Below are 21,670 nucleotides of genomic sequence, written 5' to 3'. Positions count from 1 at the left end.
AAATATCATGTTCTAGATTTCTTCTTTTTCATATATTTTTCTTCTTCGCCATGCTGTTCTTTAACTGATCGATAATCTATCCATAAATTGTAGATTCTTATCTTTACAAAGGGGAAAACCAGCGTTATTTATTTATTTTTGATGGCAGAAAGCCTTTTAATCCGCATCATAATAAACACCTCATAACCGTAAATGTGCGCAGCTACTTGTTGATTCTTTCCGCTTCATTGTTTTTTGGATTCAATTTTGGTGTTCTACAAAAATATATATATATTTCTATTGTTTTATTTCAAACACGATTTATGAACAAAAAAATCAATGTGTACTTATTAAGAAAATCTTAAATTCATTATTTCGAAGACTGTGCGTACTCGCCTCTTCAGGGTAAATTGGGAACTTTATGAGCTGGGAAAAACTACTTTTGAGCTGTCTGTGCTCATACCTCAGAGAACCTTAGAGGGGCGGTGCTGCCTCCTCTCCTCCTCCCAGCTTCTGGCTCTCACAGCCGGGAAGGCTGGGTCGGGGCGTGCGCTCTTGCGTGCAGCTCCCAAAAAAATAGAAAAAAAAAATACTCAGAGGGGCGGGGGGCAGAGGGGGTGAGACAGCTAGACAGGAAGACAGATCCAGATCGATGAGACCGAGGTAGAGAACCGCCGTCGAACTTCGCGGCAGCAGAGTTTGTTCAGTCGTTTTTCTTCTTCTTCTTTTCCACCTTTAAGCCTCATTACGCGCACTGATTCTCCTGCTCTCCAAAAAAGCAAGAAGATGCCCAAATCCTCACCGTGCGTATTCCCATGGTCCTCCCTGTGGCTGGCATCTTTGATTACTTTGGTGGTGCAGTCGGTGCTCTCTTCCTCCTACTCGTCTTCTTCTTCTTCCTCTGCGTATCAGAGACCTGCAGCCGGTGATAAGCGGCCGGGCTTCATGGAGAGGACGCTGGTTCTCCTGGATGTCAACACCCGCAGTCCGATCAGAGTCCTCAACGACAACTTTCTGTCTTTGCAGCTGGATCCATCGATTATCAAAGACGGCTGGCTGGACTTCCTGAGGTACCAGAGCTCTTTAACTGCATGCCACCACCATCAGTGTGTCTGTCTGGGTGCCCACCTCTGAAATGTTTGGTGCTGCTTTTACTCGTTACGCACGCAGCCACGTTGTCTGAAGTGTCATGGAGCGATCCAGGACGCTTCTTCCTCTCTCGGGGAAATGAGGAGTCCAACTCACCACAAAGATTTTGATCGATTGAGGGCGGCCAAGTCCAAACCCATCAGATAATTTAATAAGGCGACTCTGAGAATGAACAGTTACTTCAAAGGCTGTTTGTTTTGGGCTCGGTGCTGTCATGGTGAACAGTTTCTCTGTTCTCTCTATTAGGTTCAGACAAAACTTTGCGCCTCTTACTTGTCCATGCAAAATGTGCCTTTTACAAGATAATAAATCCAGTTATGATGATTGTTTCCCCCCCTAATGCTAGCCATGCTGCTTCAATACAAACATATATGTTTGTTTAAATGGAGGGGGATTTTTTTTATTTTTATTTTTTAACTCAGTTTAATTTATTTTTGTGACCTTTTCTCTGAAAAGTCAAACAGAAGCAGAGTGAGAGACTATAATCTAATCTGTTCCAGTGTCATCATGAATTGTGCAGCGTAACATAACGTTCATAACTTGTAACAATAATTTTAATTCAATGATTACATTACATATAAAATCAGAACACTGACAACTTCTTATGCGTTGGATTGGGTTTGAAATTCTCAGGCACTGTTTGGCAGCTCAGTTACATTATTCACCATCAAGTTAGGAGAGCATGCATTACTCTGTGTGTCTCATTCTTCTCTCATAATAAAATAAACCAAAGCCGGTTTATAATTTTCCAAGAGCCAACATGTTTAATAGAATGTTTTTTAATTTTCACTTCCACCACATCACAAAACTCACCATTCCTTCCTGCCATTTCTAACCACTAATACAACTTTGTTCTGGGTTAGTGGGTTTTTTTCCCCCAGTCTTCAGTCTTCCTAATTAAAACATCATAAAAATGTACAATCGTCAGCTAAATTAGGTAATGGTTTAGTTTGGTCCTAAATGAGACGCGGTTTGTACCGTGAGGCCTGCTGGCCGTCACTTTGCTCTATGAAGCTTCAGCCGACTGCCACGTAGGCTGTCGTGAAAAAAAAACATCAGTCCCTTGTGCACTTTTTTCCTCCTAAACACTAAAACTTCATATGTGCCAAATATGAACCTACTTACATATACACTCGCATGTTAATTGCGTATTTTCACTTGCAGAGTGCGCAAAAAGGCCACTTGGTTTTCAGTTTGTGACAGCTGGAAATAAACGCAGCAAACGAGGAAACTCCTCTATTTTATATCCGTGCTGTATCCGTGACTCTTTAGAATGTAGAATAGAAGAACATAATCCTCTGAATATTCTGTGTGTTGTTCTTAATGCGTTCCTCAGGTTGGAGTTTGTACCTGCTGTTGGGATTCTTAATGTTTTTTCCATCCGTGGCAGATAAAGTCTGATTTTTAGGCCTGCAGATTGAGACCCAGTAACTTTACATAAATGAATAAATAAAAAACACATACCTTTTTGTATATTCTCAAGGCTTTTTCTTAAAAACAAAATTTGAATTACAGGTATGGAATAAAGCAAACTGACCGTAAAAGGTGAAACGATTGACGATTGTTGTGCTTCTCCCAAATACGCCCCTGATTACAACACCAATGTGCAGACACAGGAAACACTTTACAAGCTTGTGACTCTGTGGACAGCAGGTTTTTTTTATGTTTTATTTTTTTATGTTGTATGTTTTCAAAGTGTGCGTGTTTTGTGTCTGTGCGCAGCTCCAAGCGGCTGGTGACCCTGGCGCGCGGCCTGTCGCCTGCGTTTCTGCGCTTCGGTGGAAAAAGAACCGACTTCCTGCAGTTCAACAACCAGAAGAACCTCGCCAAGTTCAGAGGACCAGGGCCCGACTACTACCTGAAGAACTACGAGGACGGTGATTAGACATATTCCTCGTTTTCCTCTCGCACCAGTGTGTGTTTCCCGCTCTGTGGACACTCAGATGAAAGTGTAGCGCAGAAATAATCTTCCTCTCAAGGTTTATTGCACACAGCGACAGTTTCTTTGTAAGTGGAACAAACTGCCAGTTTATTAGGGACACCTAAAACCAGTGCGAACCTGTGAAGATGTGCGAGAGAAGTTTTGAGGAAAACCAAAGCGCGTTGAATTGTTCCGTTTCTTTTCCATCCACCACGTCTCCCAGTGTTGGCGCGTCGGCCTTACAGTGAACTGCATACAATATGTTTATCAGTTTTATTTAAAAATTCTGAAAAATAAAAAGCTGCTTTAGAATGGCGGGTTGCTTCTATTGTTTTAGTCTGCCCTGAGTAAATTGCTAAATTGTGCAGAAAACAATTAGAAACTCTTTTAAGTTCTCAACACACTCAAGTCCAAAAGTATAACCTTCAAAATCACCAAAAACTAAATTTATTTTAACATAAAAAAACCTACTTGCATTAGTTTTAGCTAAATGTATCTAATTATAATACCAACTAAGCCTTAACAGCAAATGAAGGATGCTGGAACATTTAATACACATTTGTATTTCTTTGAAGAGCTTATTGTATTTTTTAGTGAAATATATTATAATTAAGATTTCTGTTTGATTCAGTTTGATTTATATAATCAATTTACAAAATAGGTCATCCCAAGGCACCTCACTAGTAAGGTGAAGAGCCCACAACAATCGTATATTATGGACAAAAAACAAACAGTTCCAAAGATTCCCTTTGAACAGCTCTTTTGTGACAGTTTCAAGAGAAACTCACTTTTTACAAGAAGAAACTTCAAGCAGAACCAGGCTCAGGGATGGCAGCCATCTGCCCCGACCGGATGAGGGGAAAGAAAAGGACAGCAGAGGGACAACAGACAAACAACACACAAGACAACATTAAACACTTCAGATTTAGTGTTCTCCTTTTTTAAAAGTAACACATTTGTGTTTAAAAAAAATAAAAAATAGAACCTATAAGGATTCATCATGTAGTCGAGACTTTACTTTCAAATTTTCAAAGCAAAACTTGAGATACTGAAGAAAATGGCATCATAATAAAAAAAAATGATTAAATGACATTCATTTCTTCCATTTGTGCTGACTTGCAGATATAGTGCGCAGCGACATAGCACTGGACAAACAGAATGGCTGCAAGCTGGCCAACCACCCGGACATAATGCTGGAGCTGCAGAGGGAGAAGGCTGCCACCACACAGCTCGTCCTGCTGAAGGAGCAGCTGTCCAACATCTACAGCAACATTACAATAACAGGTAGGAGATCACACACACACACACACATGAACACACACACATGCACACACAACACAGGTCTTTTTCTGGCCCCTACACACATCCTGACATATTGTCTGGACTCTGTGGGTCATGCACATTTGTGCACGTGCACGTGTGCACTCACATAAAAGCATGGCAGTGTAAACCATCAGCTTTCAGAATGACAAATGTAATTTGCAAAGGAGGAATGCAGGGATGGATAGAAGGGTGCAGCAGCAGAGGCAAGTAAACAGAGAACTGACATTTTCACTGGTTACAGTTAACCTGACCGCAGAAGGAACTCCGTAGTCTTGAGTTTTGGGTGGGCTGCATTTCTAATCTGTTATTGTGATTGACTGGAATGGAAATGAGGAGCTGCAGGAGAAGAGTTTAAGTGAGGGATTTGCCTGTTAAATAACTGCGGCGTTTGGAAGCGTTCACCAACCTGGGCTCGGCCAAAAAAAAGACACCATCGGTTAAATACTGTTTGTCTGGTTTTCCAGAGGTTTGATTTCAAAATTAAATTTTGGTTGGTTGAGGTAATAGGGGAAATACTTTGGTGCTCAAAAACTAAAGCAGAGTAAAAAAAAAAAAAAAGTGTCTTTAGCTTTAAATAGTACGAATTTTTGCTGACTGGAATGAGGATCTGCAGGAGAAGAGAGTAAGTGAGGGATTTGCCTGTTAAAACAACTACAGTGTCTGGAATTGTCCACAAACCCGGCGCTTGGCAATGGGTTGCTTTTAAAAACACTGTCAGAAACAATCAGTTAATACTCTTTGTGTGGTTTTACAGAGCTTTGATTTTCAAATTAAATTTAAGTTGGATGGTTGAGGCAACAGGAAAAGCACAGCGGAGCTTTAAAGCCGTAAGAAAGTACAGAAAGCACATTTAGCTTAGTTTGCGGATGTCTGATGAACGCAAACTAGAACAATATCTGGAATGCTGTTCTCAGTCCTCAGCACTCGGTTGCCTTCTCAAACAGAAACACACACTTCTTATCCTCTTTGGTATCTTGAAAAGTCAATGGGTGGGGATTGTTTTTTGGGAAGGCAGGATTTTTATTTCAGAGAACCACCCAGAAAGTGAGCACCGAAAGCCAAGGAGCTTGTGGAAAAGTAATTTTGGACTTTGGAATAGACTTAGCACCCCACACAGAGAGAATACATCAATTTAGTACAACAGAGGAGCCAAAGTCATCCTCACAAAGGCCTCCACTGATTAAAAGCTTGTTGATCCACGGAGATATGAAATATTTGGTGATGTTTTTTGAAAAGTCTTTAATTTAATGAGATAAAACAATGAATCCAAATCTACCTTAAATGATCTCAGTTGCTTTGCCAATATTTCTAGTCATTCCTCACACACAATCACAGCTGGTGACCTCACACGAGTGGGTCTCTTCCATGTTTTCAAAGGGTCCCGCTTCCCTGGAACAAAGCGATCCTCTGTGCGTTGCCGTATGAGTTATAGAGGGAGATATGGGACAGCACGCATCAGCTGCGTATTTTGAAATAGTCTCAAGTGCAAAAGCCAAAACACGCTGTTGTCACATTCGTCAAAGAAGACAAATACCTAGAGGAAGAATGTGAACCTGCTCGCGCGAGGGGTCAGTGCACGGGTTCAAATCAGGAGTCATGCACTGAAGAACCTAATCATTAATTTTTGTCGCGCTGCAGCCGGGCTCGAAAACTCTTTGGCCTCTCGGTCTTTAGTTATATCACCACAGGAACTTAAGTATATTTCATGCAGCCCTGTTCAGATATCTGCATTAGATTATCAATCCTATCTATTTTCGATCAAGCGTGCTGATTGTGGGTCACGTGGTGTTTTACAGAAGGGAATTTCAGAGACATGGCTACGTATTAGTAATGTGGATGTTAATGCCAGACTTATTTTGTTCAGCAGGAGCACTCGTGTGATCCTTGTGCCACCTCCAAGGCTAGTAAATGATAGTATTGAACTGTACAAAAGTCAAGATATGCAGCCCCCTATAATAATAGATATAATAATAACATGACATTGTTTTAAGATATTATTGGAATAGAATAGAATAGAATAGAATAGAATAGAATAGAATAGAATAGAATAGACTTTATTTATCCCAGACCTGGGAAATTTACATGCCACAGCAGCATCCAAAAATATAGAAAGTACAAGAAAATAACAATAATTAAGTAATATGCACCCTGGTGTCCGCATACAGCAGGTCCGAGGCCCCACTGTCTCCGGTTGGGCAGTCCACATACTGGCTGAATGTGGGGAGAGTGGTAGAGAGCGATGTATGATTAAAGTCTCCTAAGATGACGATCAGAGGATGTGATGTTGGGACACTGAACTATGGATGATTATGCATCTGTGCATTGTCATTATAATCTAAATTGTCATCTGTGGGGAAATCTACTGTACACCACAGCCCCTTTCAGACATGCACTCCTTTCTATTTTCCTGATTGATCTGAATGTGTCAGTGTCAATGCGCACCCTGCTTACTGGGTCAGAACCAGTAACATTCACCTTAACACGGCACTGCTGATCCGCATGCAGTCGCTTTGACTGAGAGAAACGAACATGGCTGATGTAGGGAGTTGCGGCATGTTTTTGGGGGGGGACATGAAAGTCTGGGAAGTGGCACTAAAAGCTGGGCCGTAATCCTATCTATTGTTTTGGAGAATGACCTAAGCCTCAACAGCATGAGAGAAAAATTCTCTGCATTCGTCTGGTATGTTGTAGTAAGAAAAGCCAGCGTCCAGTCTCGTGTGAATGCCGAATGTTGTGCACATACCGCGGTTCTGTCTGTCGCTGCGGTGGATCTGTACGAACGGAGCCGTGATAAACATCGACGTGAAAGTGAGCTACGTCTGAGACATAGAATGTTGTCACTTTAACAGATTAATCGAAGCAAAAAAGGCATCTCTAAAAGCCTGTTTGAGGCAACTAACCTCTGTGTCGTACTTGTGCTACAGCGCTAATGTTTTACAAAATTAAGACCACATTTCCCATAAACCCCGCTGCTTCCTGCACAAAGAGGATGTTCCCTCTTGCACATGGAGGCCACCAGAGGCAGCCTGTGATAGTCAAGTAAAAATAAACACTTTGATTATTTACAGAGCTTATTCTACTATTGTACAGACCCCTCAATGCTTTGTATCACAACCGGCTCTGTAGGTGGGAACGAGATGAAATATGGTTTGAAAATATTCGTGCAGGGAAAATTATAGTCAAAATGAATCACGCTGCATTGTTATTTTTCCGCACGGTGGATATTTTCACGTCGTTTTACTGACTGATTGGGACCCTGTGGAGGATTTTGTCTTTTTAAATTGGCTGTGGTGGTTCCTATTAAGGCGTAAAAGTGGAGTTTGGAAACAGACAGCGGCATCATGCTGTTCTTCGAGCAGGTGCGGAGGTGAGGGGCAAAGCCCAGCGAAGGGACTTTATTTACTGGCTGATTTATTGTGAAGTATTCCCACAAAAATACTCATTCCTCCAAGCATAGACACAAGCTGGAGGGCTGCACCTGGAAAATGTTGTCTGTACATCTAAAGAATATTTTTTAAATGACGTTCTTGAAGTTGGAGCTGATGTCTTTTTTTTTTTTTTAAAGTCTTTGTCGGAATTTAACATATAGTACTAGTGGGAGAATAAGTCACCAGAATAAGCAGTGAAAAGCCCCGTTAAGTGTGAACATGTTTGAGCAATGGCCTCATTATTACACAGAGTTAAACTCCAAGCACGTTGTGTAAACTAGAATCTGTGCAAAGGCCTCTCATCTGTGCGGTGGAGAGAAACTGGGGTGCAGAGGCACTGAGGATGTGTTTAAATCTGGTCTGGTAACAATTAGTCAAGATTCACTCTGTGTGTGTGTATGTGTGTGTGCGCGCATGTGTGTGTGTGTGTGTTCAAGCAGGTGGTGTTTAAAGGACTTTTAACAGTCTCGCTCCATCCTTTTCCACTCACCACTGTCTGACCTTTGACCCAGGCTTGTTAGAGCGATCAGTAATGGGGCCACTCTCAGCTAACATGCACACACACACACATCCCACGAGGGAATTCGGTGGAGAAATTACCCCGACCTCAGACAAGGTCACGGCCGAGCGTCATTTCGTGTCTCTCTGCAGGACTGTGCTCCTCCATCAGGGATCCCTTCTTCTTTATTCTCTCTTTAGCACCTCTCCCAAAGTTTTTGTCTCGTGTTTACTGTTGGTTTAGCTTTGTATATTGTGACTTCATGTGAAAGTCTCCATGTTTATTTGACACTTCGGAGAATGAGGCAGTCGATCCGCTCAACTTGTGACCTCAAAGGTCTCATTCGTGTGTTTAAGATTCGAAAGATACACACAACTCAGTTTAGGAATTCTTACACCGGGTTTAGTTGTTCTTGTTGTTCGAGGTTCGGTTGATCAATATTTTCAAACACGGACAAGAAGAAAATCCTCTCAAAACAGAAAAACTGGACAAGCGAAAGTTGAATATAAGGATTTAAAAAAATAAAAAATCAGTTTTAAGGTCTGTAGCTGCTTGTGAGATGCTGAATAGAAAAGTTCTTTTGCTATTTCCATTAGAAGTAGTAATGATATTGCATTAAACATCGTCTGAGAAATTTTAAGAGATAGAAAAATGTGTGCCATTAAACATATACAATGTAAAGACAAAAAAAACTCTCTGTCGTGGCTGCACTAACAATCAAGATACAAAAAACTGACACACGTGTGAACTTTCTTCACAGATATTCTGTGAGGAAAGAAAGGTCCTAGTTTTACAGCATGTGCAGTATGGAAGGAAGCTCGTAAAAAAGGAAAAGACAAGCAATCCTTTATGTTCATGTGAATACGAGAACAAGATTACACAGCCCTGGTCCTCCTGAGGCGTCCTGTGGTGTCTGGCGCTGAGATGTTTCCACCTAAATGCCAAAGTTTGGAGCATGAGTTTGAATCACAGTTTGAACACTGAGCTTCTGATGGTTTTTGGCTCGTTATTTTATGGTTTTGACCCCATGTGGTCACTAGATATCAGTGGAAGAGGAGCAGGTTGGGAAGAGGAGGCATCCAGAAGAGATATGAGGGTGAAGGAGACTTCCTAATGGGACGGGAGCTGCAGTAACCCAGATTGAAGATAAGCAGGATTTTATCTCAGAACAGTTTCAAGCTCATGGAGAACAGATGTAAAATCAAAATGCATCCATAAGTAAGTATGGAGTTCCAGCAACAACTTAAATCTAGCTGGTTGGAGTTTTGAAGCCTTGCCAAGGCTAGTTGTTGAGTGGAGAATGAACACAGGGTAAAATGGTTAAAGGGAGTTTTAATGGATCCTGAAGGTCTCTGCAGAAACAACTGGACACCTTTTTCTGGAGACTCCTCATTTCACCACTCTCGTGCTGCACACCAATGGAATTAATTACGTAGCAGTTCCTCAGAATCGGTGGATTCCCCTGCATAATCTAGAGCGCAAATTAGCCATTGTGGCTGTGTGCTACGAAGAGACTCATCAGTGTTAACAGATGGTAGTGAAACAAAGCCAACCCACGCTACGAGATCCTACGTTTTGGTTCGAGGCGTCGCATTAAGCAGCATTATTTTTATGTTAGATGAGTCAAACGTTGGCATGATGATCAGGCGGATAGTTTGCAGCCTCAACATCACGATTTAGCCTCTCTTCTTTCTCTCTTTCTTAGTCTGATCTCACATGCGCAGGATCAAGTGATACAAATGTTTACATGGTCTAATCAGTTGTTAGGTTTAACTAAACATTACCGAGAGCACATTGGACACTAATACCTGGGCGCCTCTCTTTGAACCGACTCAGAGGTGCAGCAGTCGTAGGCAGAGAGCTGCAGGGCTCCACTGAAAGGAAACATGAGAAGAATGATAGAACAGAAAAGACATGAGAGGTGTGAAACAGTGCTAATGCAACCAGTCTTTCACAACATGAGAGTGAGCAAGGCTATTACTTTTTATCCCATTTTATTTGCCATGTCCACAATCCTTCCCTAACCCAAGCATCTCCAGGTTGCCATGTGGTCCTCATGTAGAGTGGAAAAATAGATTTTGTCTCTGGCCAGAGATCTGTCCTCCTACCTGGGATTGAGATAAAAATCTCACTAAACAGGCCAGAAAATATCAAATGGGATGCCAAGTTTGAAAATTAATTTCAACTGTTTCCAATGTGGTGTTCTAGTTAGCTCCGCTCGATGAGTAATGGCTTTTGGACTCCACTTCAGTCTACCTTGTTAAGTCGACAGTGCTTCTTTGTACAAATATAATGCAAAACTGCACATCAAATATGTAAGCACACATTAATACTTTACAACTGCTTTGGCTCAGTTATCGCAACAGAACCAGTATTCGGTTTGTAATAATGTAGAAGACTGAGGGGGAACCTTTGTGCCTGATAATAAGTATAATGAGGGACTAAACAGGAAATGCATTACGACAGAAGGGTAGAAAATCTGAGAATACAAATATTGGGAGCAGACACAGAGCAGGCAATCTACTGAACATCTGTTAACGTCTTAAAAATCTTTTCATCAAAACAAACTGGCACAGCTGTCGACAGTCAGATGGCCTCGAGTTAAAACTTTCTGTTTTCACTCATTTGAAAATAAAACCATATTTTCTTGCAAAAGTGGGAAACATACTCCATCTCCCGTATTAGTTCTGCTATATGACTCCTCCCAGCCTTTTATCTGCCTTTGTCCTAATCTCATATTTGGACCTCTTTCATAAACTAACAGTGTTTGTCCAATATCTGCCTTATCTTTTCATTGGCTCACGAGGCATAAAAATTGCGATTTCGGTGTCACAGCTGCCTGGTAATTCTCCAGCTCTCCGATGAATTCAGATTTATGAGTCTGACCTGCCAAGTTTCACACTGAAACACTACGGTGAAAACCAAAGAATAAATATAATCTGCTTGCATTTGTTAAAGTCCACAGCGATATTATTGGATTTGAGCGGCCACTGCGGCACTTGGACGGACCAGAGGTAAAACAGAAGGTTGTGTATTTTTACACATCATGAAGTGTCCCGACAGTTTGCTTTTTTGTACTATTTAAAAAAGAAGAGCTGGAAGCCTGCTGTACTGTCCTGCCAGGAACTGTGGCGAGTTCCAAGTTCTGGAACATCATAGACTGACCTGAACTGCATTTGTCTTCTGTCTCCCACTTGTCCACACTGAAGTTAATACCTGTATCGTTTCAGACGGAACATTCATCATATATTAATGAATTTTAGTGTTAATTAGGGGTTTTTCATTAATTTCCCATCCCACAAATGATTAATTACATCTTTTAGTCCCATTGTAGCGCTCATTATTAGCAAATATTTCATCATAAATGGAGAACTATTTTAACTGAGCAGCTCTAAATATATTTAGACTGCTTTTATAATTTGCTGCTATTTGCGCTCGAGATGCATGTACATTCTTTAAACAGTTTGTGTTTTTGTTTTGTTACAATTCTACTTATAATACTAACTGATGGAGAAATAACAGGAACATGAGACATGGCGTGAGAGCAGGAGATGTGCTAGTGGTCTGTGGTCTGATGTCAACACAGTTTGCTGATAGAAAGAGCAAACTGCAATAAGACAATCTCATAAAGGAATCCAAGAAAACATCAGAGTGAAATTTAAAACGACCTTTAACCTTATGAGTTCGTTCACTGGCAGGTTTGAAAAGCACATTGTCTTTTAAATATCTCCAAAATGAAGCCATTTATCAGAGCCAGAAACTGGAAAAGCTGAAAAAAAGTCACTGGATTTTCAGCTTTCTATCAGGCTATGGAAGTGTTGTTTCTAGTGTGCAGTCCTGATGGGAAGATTAACTCAAGCTAAGCTTATCATTTGTGATATTTCATCAGTTACTTTATTCTAGTTATGTAATAAAAATTCCCCAAAATAGACAATTAATTTTAACCAGGTCCTGTGACAAACAATAAATTCTGCACACCTCGGCACAACAACTGACACAGCTGACAATATTTTTCAGGTGAACTGGGTTGAACTGCAGGCTGTGCTTTGAAAACCAATTAAAAATGTAATTAGTAAAATATCTATAGTGTATGGAATCCCATAATTTTGATTGATTGCAAGTTATGTATAATATTCAAAGGAATATAACTTTTTTTTTTTTTAAGATTTATTTTTGGGCTTTTCCGCCTTTAATGATAGTTGAAAGTGAAAGATAAACAGAGAAACGTGGGGAGGAGAGTGGGGGAATGACATGCAGCAAATGAGCCGCTGGCTGGAATCAAACCTGGGCCGCTGCGTCGGGGATTATAGCCCCTGTATGTGGGTCGCCTGCCCTACCCGCTGAGCTATCCAGGTGCCCCGGGAATATAACTTTTGAAAAATGATTTGTGACATGATAGCTTTGCTATACAACACATGAGACATTTCTGAGTTCCAGCTACTTCTAGCCATGGTGGTGCTATTTCTATAGAGCTACAGGACTTTATATTGCAGTGAAAATGAGGCCACACTGAGACAAAATGTGAGAAAAAAAAAAAACGCCAAGAAACTGTGTAGGTTAAATGATATGTTCCAAATTTGCTTCGAATTCTGATTTGAATTCAGACTTGGTTTAGGGTTTCAATGACAAATTTTTTTGTGGGGTTACATTAAACATTGCCAACAATGAACACATGATGACGATGAATCAGAACCAGACCAGCGACGACGCTGCTGGCATGGACAAGCTGAAATCCTAACATGTGGTGGTTTTGTGAAAGACCAAAGCCGGTGACTGACAGTGACCCACCCGGCAGCTACTCAACAAAACCAATGCTTCAATCGAAAAGGGGCTATTTTTAAATCGCTAACAAAGTTCAGAAAAATAGAAATAAACTCTTTAAGACTCCCAGACCAAAATACTGACTGAGTGAAAAATGCTGCTGCTGCATTGGCCCGTTCTGAATGAGATACGACATGATTTGAAAGCACTGATCCTCGAGATTCGAATGGCGTAAACCTTTGCGAGATACACAGCACCATAACAGCAGCAAGAGTTTTCAAGGATTTGCTGCACTTACCTCTAATAACAACCATTCTCTAAACAACTTGTTTGATTAGATTACTCAACAAAAAAGGCCTGGATCCAGAGCTGAGCCCTGCGGCCCACCATTGTAACCGCTAGAGTTTCACACATGGAGGCCTTTTACAGTCCAACACAGGGTCACAGCTTAAGACAAAGCAGCTTTGTCAGATCATGACTACATATAAATTTGCATGACCTTATATTTTATGTGTTTGGCTAAGTTCGTAGCATTCTTTATAACAAAAATAAAAAAAATAAAAAATCAGTTTACAGTTATCAGCAGTGAAATAATTGCCATATTGACTCCTTTTCTTCTTTTTTTTTTCTTCACTCTTTCCACATGGCCTGCACAGATTCACAAGTGTCTTTTTTTTCCCCCCCTTGATCGAAAGAATACCTAGAGTTTAAATCACGGATGGACACAACTTGTAATTCCATGTGTTTGCAATATGCCCTGAGACAAGTGCCAGCAACCTGCAAACGAATGTCATTTTAATAGCCTGATGCATGGGAAATGTTTGAAAGCAGTCCTTCCTCCCCCTATGATTGTTTGGCATGACATCCAACCTCCACATTTTTTCCTCAGAACTCTAGAAAACATACGTTTTGTGTCAAATTTCAAATCATGGCACTGTGTTTCTTGCCTGCTTTGAGCCAGTTTGTACCAATGGGATGGACCTGTAGCTGGAATGCTCTTGAAAACGCGTATGTGTGCGTCCGCATGTGCATGTGTCATGTCCGTATGCGTCCAGATGAAGTTGTTATCCTGAGGGGAAACATGCTTCCTTCATTACCAGTGAGACACATTTTATTTCCCTAATTTGACTCTCAGGCTGTCATCTGTTATTTATGAGATTGTCCTGTATGTGTGTGTGTGTGTGTGTGTGTGTGTGTTTGTGCCTGCACATATGTATGCTTTGTGTGTAAAGGTTGAACTGGAAGTTGGGGCTAGTAGGGGGCAAGGAAGCTGTAACCACTACTTAGGGAGGTGATTTGACCTGGTGTTTAAGAATGTTACGCTAATGTTTCTCCTCTCAACTACTTACGCTGGAATTCAACACACTCATTAGCGTCGCACAAATGTTTGCAGCGTTTCTGCATGTGTGTGTGGGTGAGAGAACACGGCGTCGTATCATCGGGACAGATCTAAAGGGGTTCAGTGAATCTTCAGCGCGAATGCAGAAAGAAAATATATTTTGATGCAGAACTTCAATCAAAATATCACCAACTCTTCCTTTTCCCTCTGCTTTCCAAATGCTTTTCTTCTTGCCCTTTCTCATTGACATCATATTCATATAATGCTAATTTGCAACAACAGATTAGATTTGCAGGAGTCATAATGTTATCTAATGTACAAAAAGTGCATTTTAATGATGCACATCTGAGCTTGAAGAGCTTCCACATTTTGTTCTCTGTAATCTCTTCCTCATCTTGATGGATGCAGCATGGTAACTTGTCTTGTTTTCTGTCATAGTTTGACTGATTTTGTTTTGGATAAGTCCTTTCTTTTTTTTAATTATTTCCTCAGTGTGTGGGTTTTGCCTGCTGAGTGCCAGTTCATATTCTAATCGCAGGGACATTAATGTCAACGTGTTAAAGCCACCCATATATTACCGTAAACTTCACAAAATGTAGCTTGCGTAAGAGTTTGGCACGTTCTTCCTTCTGGCCACTTGTGAATTCTCTTTAAATTCTGCTCTTTTTTTTTTTCACTTGGAGCATATGGTTGCTTGGATTGTGTTAGACCTTGTCAGAGGCCATCTATCACTCCATGGTGTCCTGCTGAGCTGGAGATTCACAGCGCAGCTCTCAGTCCTCAAAATGAGAAAACAAGAGCACGAGTGCACAAAGCAAGATTAAGGGAGGAGAAAGAGAGAGAGGGAAGGAGAGGGGGAAATGGAAAGAGTGAGAAATGAAATAACAACAACAGACAGTTGGGGGGAAAAAAAAGCTGGGAAGGAACAAAACTTTGAGAAGAATAAAATACTTGTCCTTAAATGAGACCAACAAATAGTACTATCAGTTCTCTGTGTGTCATCTTGAGCCAGTTGTGGTGGTTCAGCCAACACTTGTGGTGTAAAACTGTGCCTTCAAGGTTGAGCAAACCTGTAAATGCTCAGGGTTCAGTAGCTTCACGAGTGTTTGACTCTCCAACAGCCTCAGAGCACGAATAACACATTCAAAGTGAAGAAACATTTTTAATAAAAGAAAAAAAGAAAGAAAAAACTAAAAAATCTTTTACAGCCCACTGTCTTCCATCAATTTCTGGTTACCTCTTACAGATGGACAATACAACAGAACATGTTTCGTATTGTTTTAGTGACACTTACTCTACTGCTGCTGCTCTTCTTATGTCTCACGGGACAAAAAAATAACTTACGGTTGCACCAATATCGAAGCTGCAATCTAATTTTGCCTCTGTATTAAAAAACATTGTTTTCTATGAGAAATCCAACACGGGCAAAAAAAAAACAAACCCCACAATAATTGAGAAAGCATGTTTTTCCTGAAGGGATGAAGGGTTGAGATAGAAACTAAAGCTCTACCTGCTCCAGAGGCGTCGCTGCTGGCCGTCCCCGACCTCTGACCCTCACATGAAACAAGAACATGTACGTGCCTCAGAGGGATATGTGAAGAAGCTACTTCCTAATTATCTTGTGTGTTAGATGGTGTCTGAGGAGCTCTGAAAACATCTGTCTGGTGCTTGTAAAAACAAATCAAAGTTTTTTAAAAAAAAAGAAAAAGGTAAACTGATACACATGAACATGAAACATGTTGTCCACTTGTGTCGTCTCTGGAACCAAAGGCTCTTGAAATATCCAAAAATAATCACAAATATTTATTCAGTACATTCAGACAGAATATTAGTGAAGATGGGAGCCAGATGGGGGGAAAAAAAAAAGCCGCTTGTAATGTTCTTTGTCGAAGCTTAAGCTCAAATAAAGGACATTTCCTCCATTCTAACTCCATTTCTTCTTACTGTGAGAGTGACACAGTGAGCTGTTGTGCTGAAGCAACATCTCCTGCCACACCTGCTTGTTTCTTGGCACTCTGCGTCGGTTTCAGCGTTCACAGTTGGTCGGGAATGTAGTAAATAACACTGCCCATAATGCAGCGCTCATGCATTCAAATGGATCACGATCAGCATGATTTATTCCGTCTGACATTCACCTGAAGGCAGTTTATAGTTAGTCTGGCAAATTAAACAAACTGACACATTTGTTCTCGTGAAAACCGGACGCGCAACATGAATATGCAGCGTCATGCAGAGGAGGCGCATTGCTAACCGGTGAGAAAGCGTCTCACGGGGGTGGACGCTGTACGTTTAATTATCTCTAAGCCTTATTAGCATGAACTGTTTTGCTTGCTCACCCCGAAAAACGAACCTCTAATTAACGCGTTTGGGAATATAAAAGCCAAGGCAAGGGGCCGGATATCCTGTTTTCTAGAAACCGGGCCGCCCTACAGGTGCCCAGCTACCTTCCAAAACAATGATTCACTGCAGACTTTGTCAAACAAACAGCCAAATAACAAACAACTCCAGTGTCCAAACAACATAATCCAGAGTTCCAGGAAACAGCTGAAATGCAAAGTCGGCAAAAGGAAACCGACTTCAGAGCAGAATATTTTTAGATTTATTTTTTTGCATTTCTGTTGAGGAAAGATACTGATTACTGAACATCTTTAGGTAGTAATGGACTGCAGTGTGGCATCTTGTTTACGAAAAAAAAATAAGTTTCAAACTGAAAGAAGCATTATGGGCTGTGTGTTTTGGTCAGCTTTGAATCTTTAAGTCTTTCAGTCAGAACCCACATCTCTGTCAGAGCCTGGCTTTTTGTTTGTTTGTAAATCTTTAAAAAAAAAAAAAAGAAGTTGGAGGGACACATATGGAAGCCAGTTTAGGCTTGGCTGTTAGGATGGTAACCTACTTTTACAGAGACCAACAACAGATAGCGGTTTGGCTACAACCTAAGATCAGTCACCTCGGAAAAGTTTATTGGCTCATTAGAGGTGTAATGGAAGCATAATGTTAGATGTGTGACCAAATTGTTTTCTTTCTCATTTGCCAAAGTTTCTCTTTGTTTCAGTTTTTGTTAATTGGCTTAAGCATCCCGTAATTGATGCCTTGGGTTTTTATTTGGAGATTTTATTAGATGCCAGCTGATGGATGGCTGCAAGATGACAGGGAAATATGTAAACTATTTTATGGCCTTTCATCACTTAAACAGTACAACACATTCGAGACACATATTTACTCACTGTCTTAACCGTAATATACAACTGTTAATGTGCTGTAAAGGCATAACGATAGGAGCGAAGAAAGCAAGAAAAAGGATGGAAGGAAAAACTGGACCAGACTCAAGACTGGGTGTCATGCGTTGAAGCATTTTACTTCTCGGTTGCCCTCGAGGCCTTTTTATTCTGAAGCGATTTTATTTGAAGGAACTCTGGTCTGTGGGTCAACGCGCTGTGTTATTGAAGGAATTTTATGAGTTCATAAGTGTGTAATGAAATTTGCTTTGGTCAGGAGTGAAGCACGGAAAGGAATAGTGGAATTGAATTTTCGGTGGTATTTTCCTCAGACTTGCATCCCCTTAGGGGGAGCGTACAGGACGGCTCGCAGTGGCCCAAGCAAGAAGAAGCCAATGAAATCTTTTTCAGAGGTATTGAACTTTTTGCTGTGAATGGCAGGAGCCGACACCTCTAACCAGCAGCAGATGTTTTCGCTGGCTTGGGCTTGGCCCGGTCCTTTCCCCTGGCAGAGTGGGAAAGTCGGGCTTTGATTGAGCCAGCATGGCCCACTAGCTACACTAACAGCCTGGCTCTGCATTACTCGATCTCTCCCAGTCGAAGTCCACCGAATTCAAAATCAGTCCAGAGAAGATGTGGGAACCAATGAAAACTCCTGCACATTCACACCAGTGTTGGCATGTCAATACTGATTTTATTTTTTACAGACACTGGTTTAAAATTGCTCTTTATCATCCTTATTGTGTAAACAGAATATATTTTACATGTCAAGATTTGGAAATTAAGATGAAGATACTGAGAGTGAATCAAAAGTTCTAAACAAGTACAATTTTGTAAGAGCATGAAAAGTTGATTAACATTAAACCACATTTAGTGCAGCTTCATACATGGTCTTCAACACATTTATTAAAAAAAAAACTCTCAGAAAGCATCGTCAGCTGATTTTACATGTGTTGCTTTTTCTGTAAACAAATAGTATACAGCTGTTTGAAACTGAAGACATTACAAGAGACTTTTCCTCTCCTGAAGTTTTTCTCCTTCCAACATGAAACGTATTTTAAACCCAAACCTAAACACTTTACTCTCCATCAGTTTCTGCTCACTGACCTTAAATGCTTAAAATGAGTCAAATTCTGTATAAACTGACTTACTGTTTATAATCCTGGTTCCACTTGCAATAGTTCTGTTTACTCCTTTAACAAATTTGCTAAATGTCTATGCTTTGTTTCTAGTCTTCAGATTTTGATGTAGTCCCATAGTTCATATTTCAGGTAGTCATAATTATTATGATCCATTTTCAGCACCTTGTCCTTTTTTTGCAAACTGTGAGTGTTAGAGTTTATGTAAATCCATTGCATTATATCACCACAAACATCTTGGGGAGATGTTGAAACTTTTGAGCTCACATTTTTTTTGTTGCTTTACTCTGATTAATTATCAATGAATGCTGTGTAAATACTGTCTAAATGGTGCAAATGAAATCATTGGGAAAAAAAATAAACAGTAAAAGTGTTTATATTGATGTATGATCTCGCAGTAATGACTTGACAGATCAATGTATTCTTTGAGGTTTCCGGCTGTGGGTGTAAATGAAATGCTATTTATTTGTAGGATGAAAAATCTGCGTGTGATTGATTTCAAACATTTTAGCGCACAATATGTGTTTTTGCATCAGTTGAAAGCACACCCCACAAGTGTTAAAGCACTAAAGCAGAATGTCATTTCTCCGAACCTCACACATCAAACATCCAAACACACTAATTGACCAAAACATAATAATAAAACTAATCAAAATCTCACTCGCATGTGAGCCCGTGCCAACACCGTCTTCGTTTGGACGGAAAGCACAAATGGAGCGGAAAGAAATATGTAGTCAAAGGCTGAGTTTCCTATAATGCAGCTTTAGGAGCTTAACAGATGCGATTAGGACACTATGACTGATGAGAGGACAGTTTGAGACTTTGGGAGGTAACCGTTAAGGTGAATGGTTGGAAAAGTTCTCCGTCTTCATGAACATCTGGCAAAAATATCCATCACATTTGGTCTTAACGGGTTTGCTGCACAAACCCAAATGGGAACTTTCTTCTTCTCCGTTGCTGCAGCGCCACATCGTTATTTCACCGCAACGAAAATGAAGTATGTGCATCACGTACATTAACAGTTTAAAGCCATTTTAATGCCTTTTGTTGCTCTGATCTTTCTAAACTGAGCTAAACTAGCGGTTTTTGTGCTGGTAGTTAAAGTTTTACAGGGATTTATCGCATGTAGTCACATTGGAAGAATGTGAAATTCAAATTAGTTATACATTAGGAGGCTTAATATGAAACATGAAAATCTGGTTATTTGACCTCACAAGGGGTTGCTTATAAAAAGGCCGCTGGCTTAAACTCACTGGCAAAAGCGTGGTCATTCTTACACATTTCTAAAATGTTATTTCATGTTTTATTCAATTATATTTAATTAGGATAATTGTCAATGATTATATGTAAATTGCAAAAATTAAAACTTGATTATGAAGTCAGTGTGCTCAGTGCACTGCTTAGTAAGATTCTTAGAAACATTTTGTAACTTTTCCCAGCATCTGATATTATAAACGTATAATTACCTATAAAACTGTGGTAATGCGATATTGTGATTCTGTAACTGTTTAATCTGGCTCCGCACGTTCAGCTGAAGACAGAGTGTCCAGTTTAACTGAAGCATAAGTAATGTGAGTGGATATAGTTTGAGAGTGCAAGATGATTGCTGTGATTATGGTGATTAGTCTAGCAGTGAAAGGGAGTCTGGGATACTGTGTGTTTGCATTGGGATCTGGTCTTCATAACCCTCATTCATCACACAGCCCGGGATCAAACATGGCCTTCTTGAAGTGGGAATGCAGCAGATATCCTGTATACCCCAACAAATGTTTTGTTTGCCCTTTGGTTTGCCAGCCATATGACTGTTGAACATGATGAATTTCAAGGTGTTACAAGAGGCATTTGTTAGGACCCTAAGTAATCAGTGAGTGTGTTTGCAGGTGTTTTGCGCGAAGGCCTGCAGAAATTGTTTTTAGCCCTTTGATGGTTCTGGGGGCAGCCCAGCCTCGGGCTAGTCTCCCTCTTATTTCGCCCTATCTGTGTGGAGGAGTCTTGTTTCTCTGCAATTACAGAGCATTCAGTGCTCAATTACAGCATCGGCAGAGGTGTGTGACGAGATGGCTAACTAGATAAGAGCTGGAAGCTTTACAACCTCCCTCCTTGGAGGTGACAGTGTTACTAATCTCTGGTAGTAAAAATGTCAGGTATGGTGCTCCCGCCCCTTTCTTTAACTGCTCTGCCTTCAGAAAAAACAACTTTAATGTTTGACACAGGCAGCAGACTTTAGGTGTTGGAAAAAAGATGCTACAAATGCAACACTACAAAAAATAATAATACTGTTTAAACCTCATCAACTTGACAGTTTTTTGCTTTCTAACCTGTTTTCTTGGCTTGGCTATCAACACCCTCCTGAAATTAGACTGTTTGGTGAATATACTCCAGTATACAGGACAACAGTAGGCAAAAAGACTTCTTTATTTTTAAATTCATTTTGTTTTCCAACTTGTAAGTGCATGTTCTTTTCATAATGTCAGTGTTTCTTTGCATTTAGTCATCCAAACTGTCACCGTTCAGTAACTTCCTGATGGAGACACTAACAGCAGGGGGTGACATGACTCAAAAAGAGACGCAGTTTTTAAACAAGAGACCACACCAGCTTCATAGATCATGACTTTTAAGGCTTAGTAGCTGGTGTTGTGCCTTGATTTGCTGAAGAAGTTTGTGTCATTTTGCAGGCAAGAGAGTTTAGTTCTTATTCTTCAACATATCTGCTAAAAAAAATACTGTCTGTCCCTAACAGTTACATAAGTTAATTTATACTCCGTCTCTTCTTCTCTACCAATTCAGCTGTCAATCCAACATGTTTAGGGCAAACTGGGCTAAGAAGCCCCACCCAGGTATGAAGCCCCTCCACCTTAATTTCAATCATGACCACTAGATAGATACAGTCAGTTTTTATTTTAGGTTTTCTGTGGAT

The 21,670-nt window shown here is 40.5% G+C and overlaps 1 protein-coding gene across 1 annotated transcript in view; it reads left to right on the top strand.

Annotated features, from left to right (window-relative positions):
• The first annotated feature begins 701 nt into the window (after positions 1 to 701).
• The window catches only part of hpse2 (heparanase 2), a 53,562-nt gene continuing 32,593 nt past the window's right edge, over positions 702 to 21,670 (top strand). The window contains exons 1-3 of the mRNA XM_008279773.1: positions 702 to 1,049; positions 2,851 to 3,005; positions 4,172 to 4,333. Of these exons, the coding sequence (XP_008277995.1) occupies positions 766 to 1,049; positions 2,851 to 3,005; positions 4,172 to 4,333 (601 nt within the window). The 5' untranslated portion in view covers positions 702 to 765. The remainder of the gene's footprint in view (positions 1,050 to 2,850; positions 3,006 to 4,171; positions 4,334 to 21,670) is intronic.

The sequence above is a fragment of the Stegastes partitus genome, unplaced genomic scaffold (assembly GCF_000690725.1).
Source record: "Stegastes partitus isolate 25-593 unplaced genomic scaffold, Stegastes_partitus-1.0.2 Scaffold169, whole genome shotgun sequence".
Taxonomy (NCBI): Eukaryota; Metazoa; Chordata; class Actinopteri; family Pomacentridae; genus Stegastes; species Stegastes partitus.
Note: the sequence above shows the minus strand (reverse complement) of the source record. Positions and strands in the feature narration are given on the sequence as shown.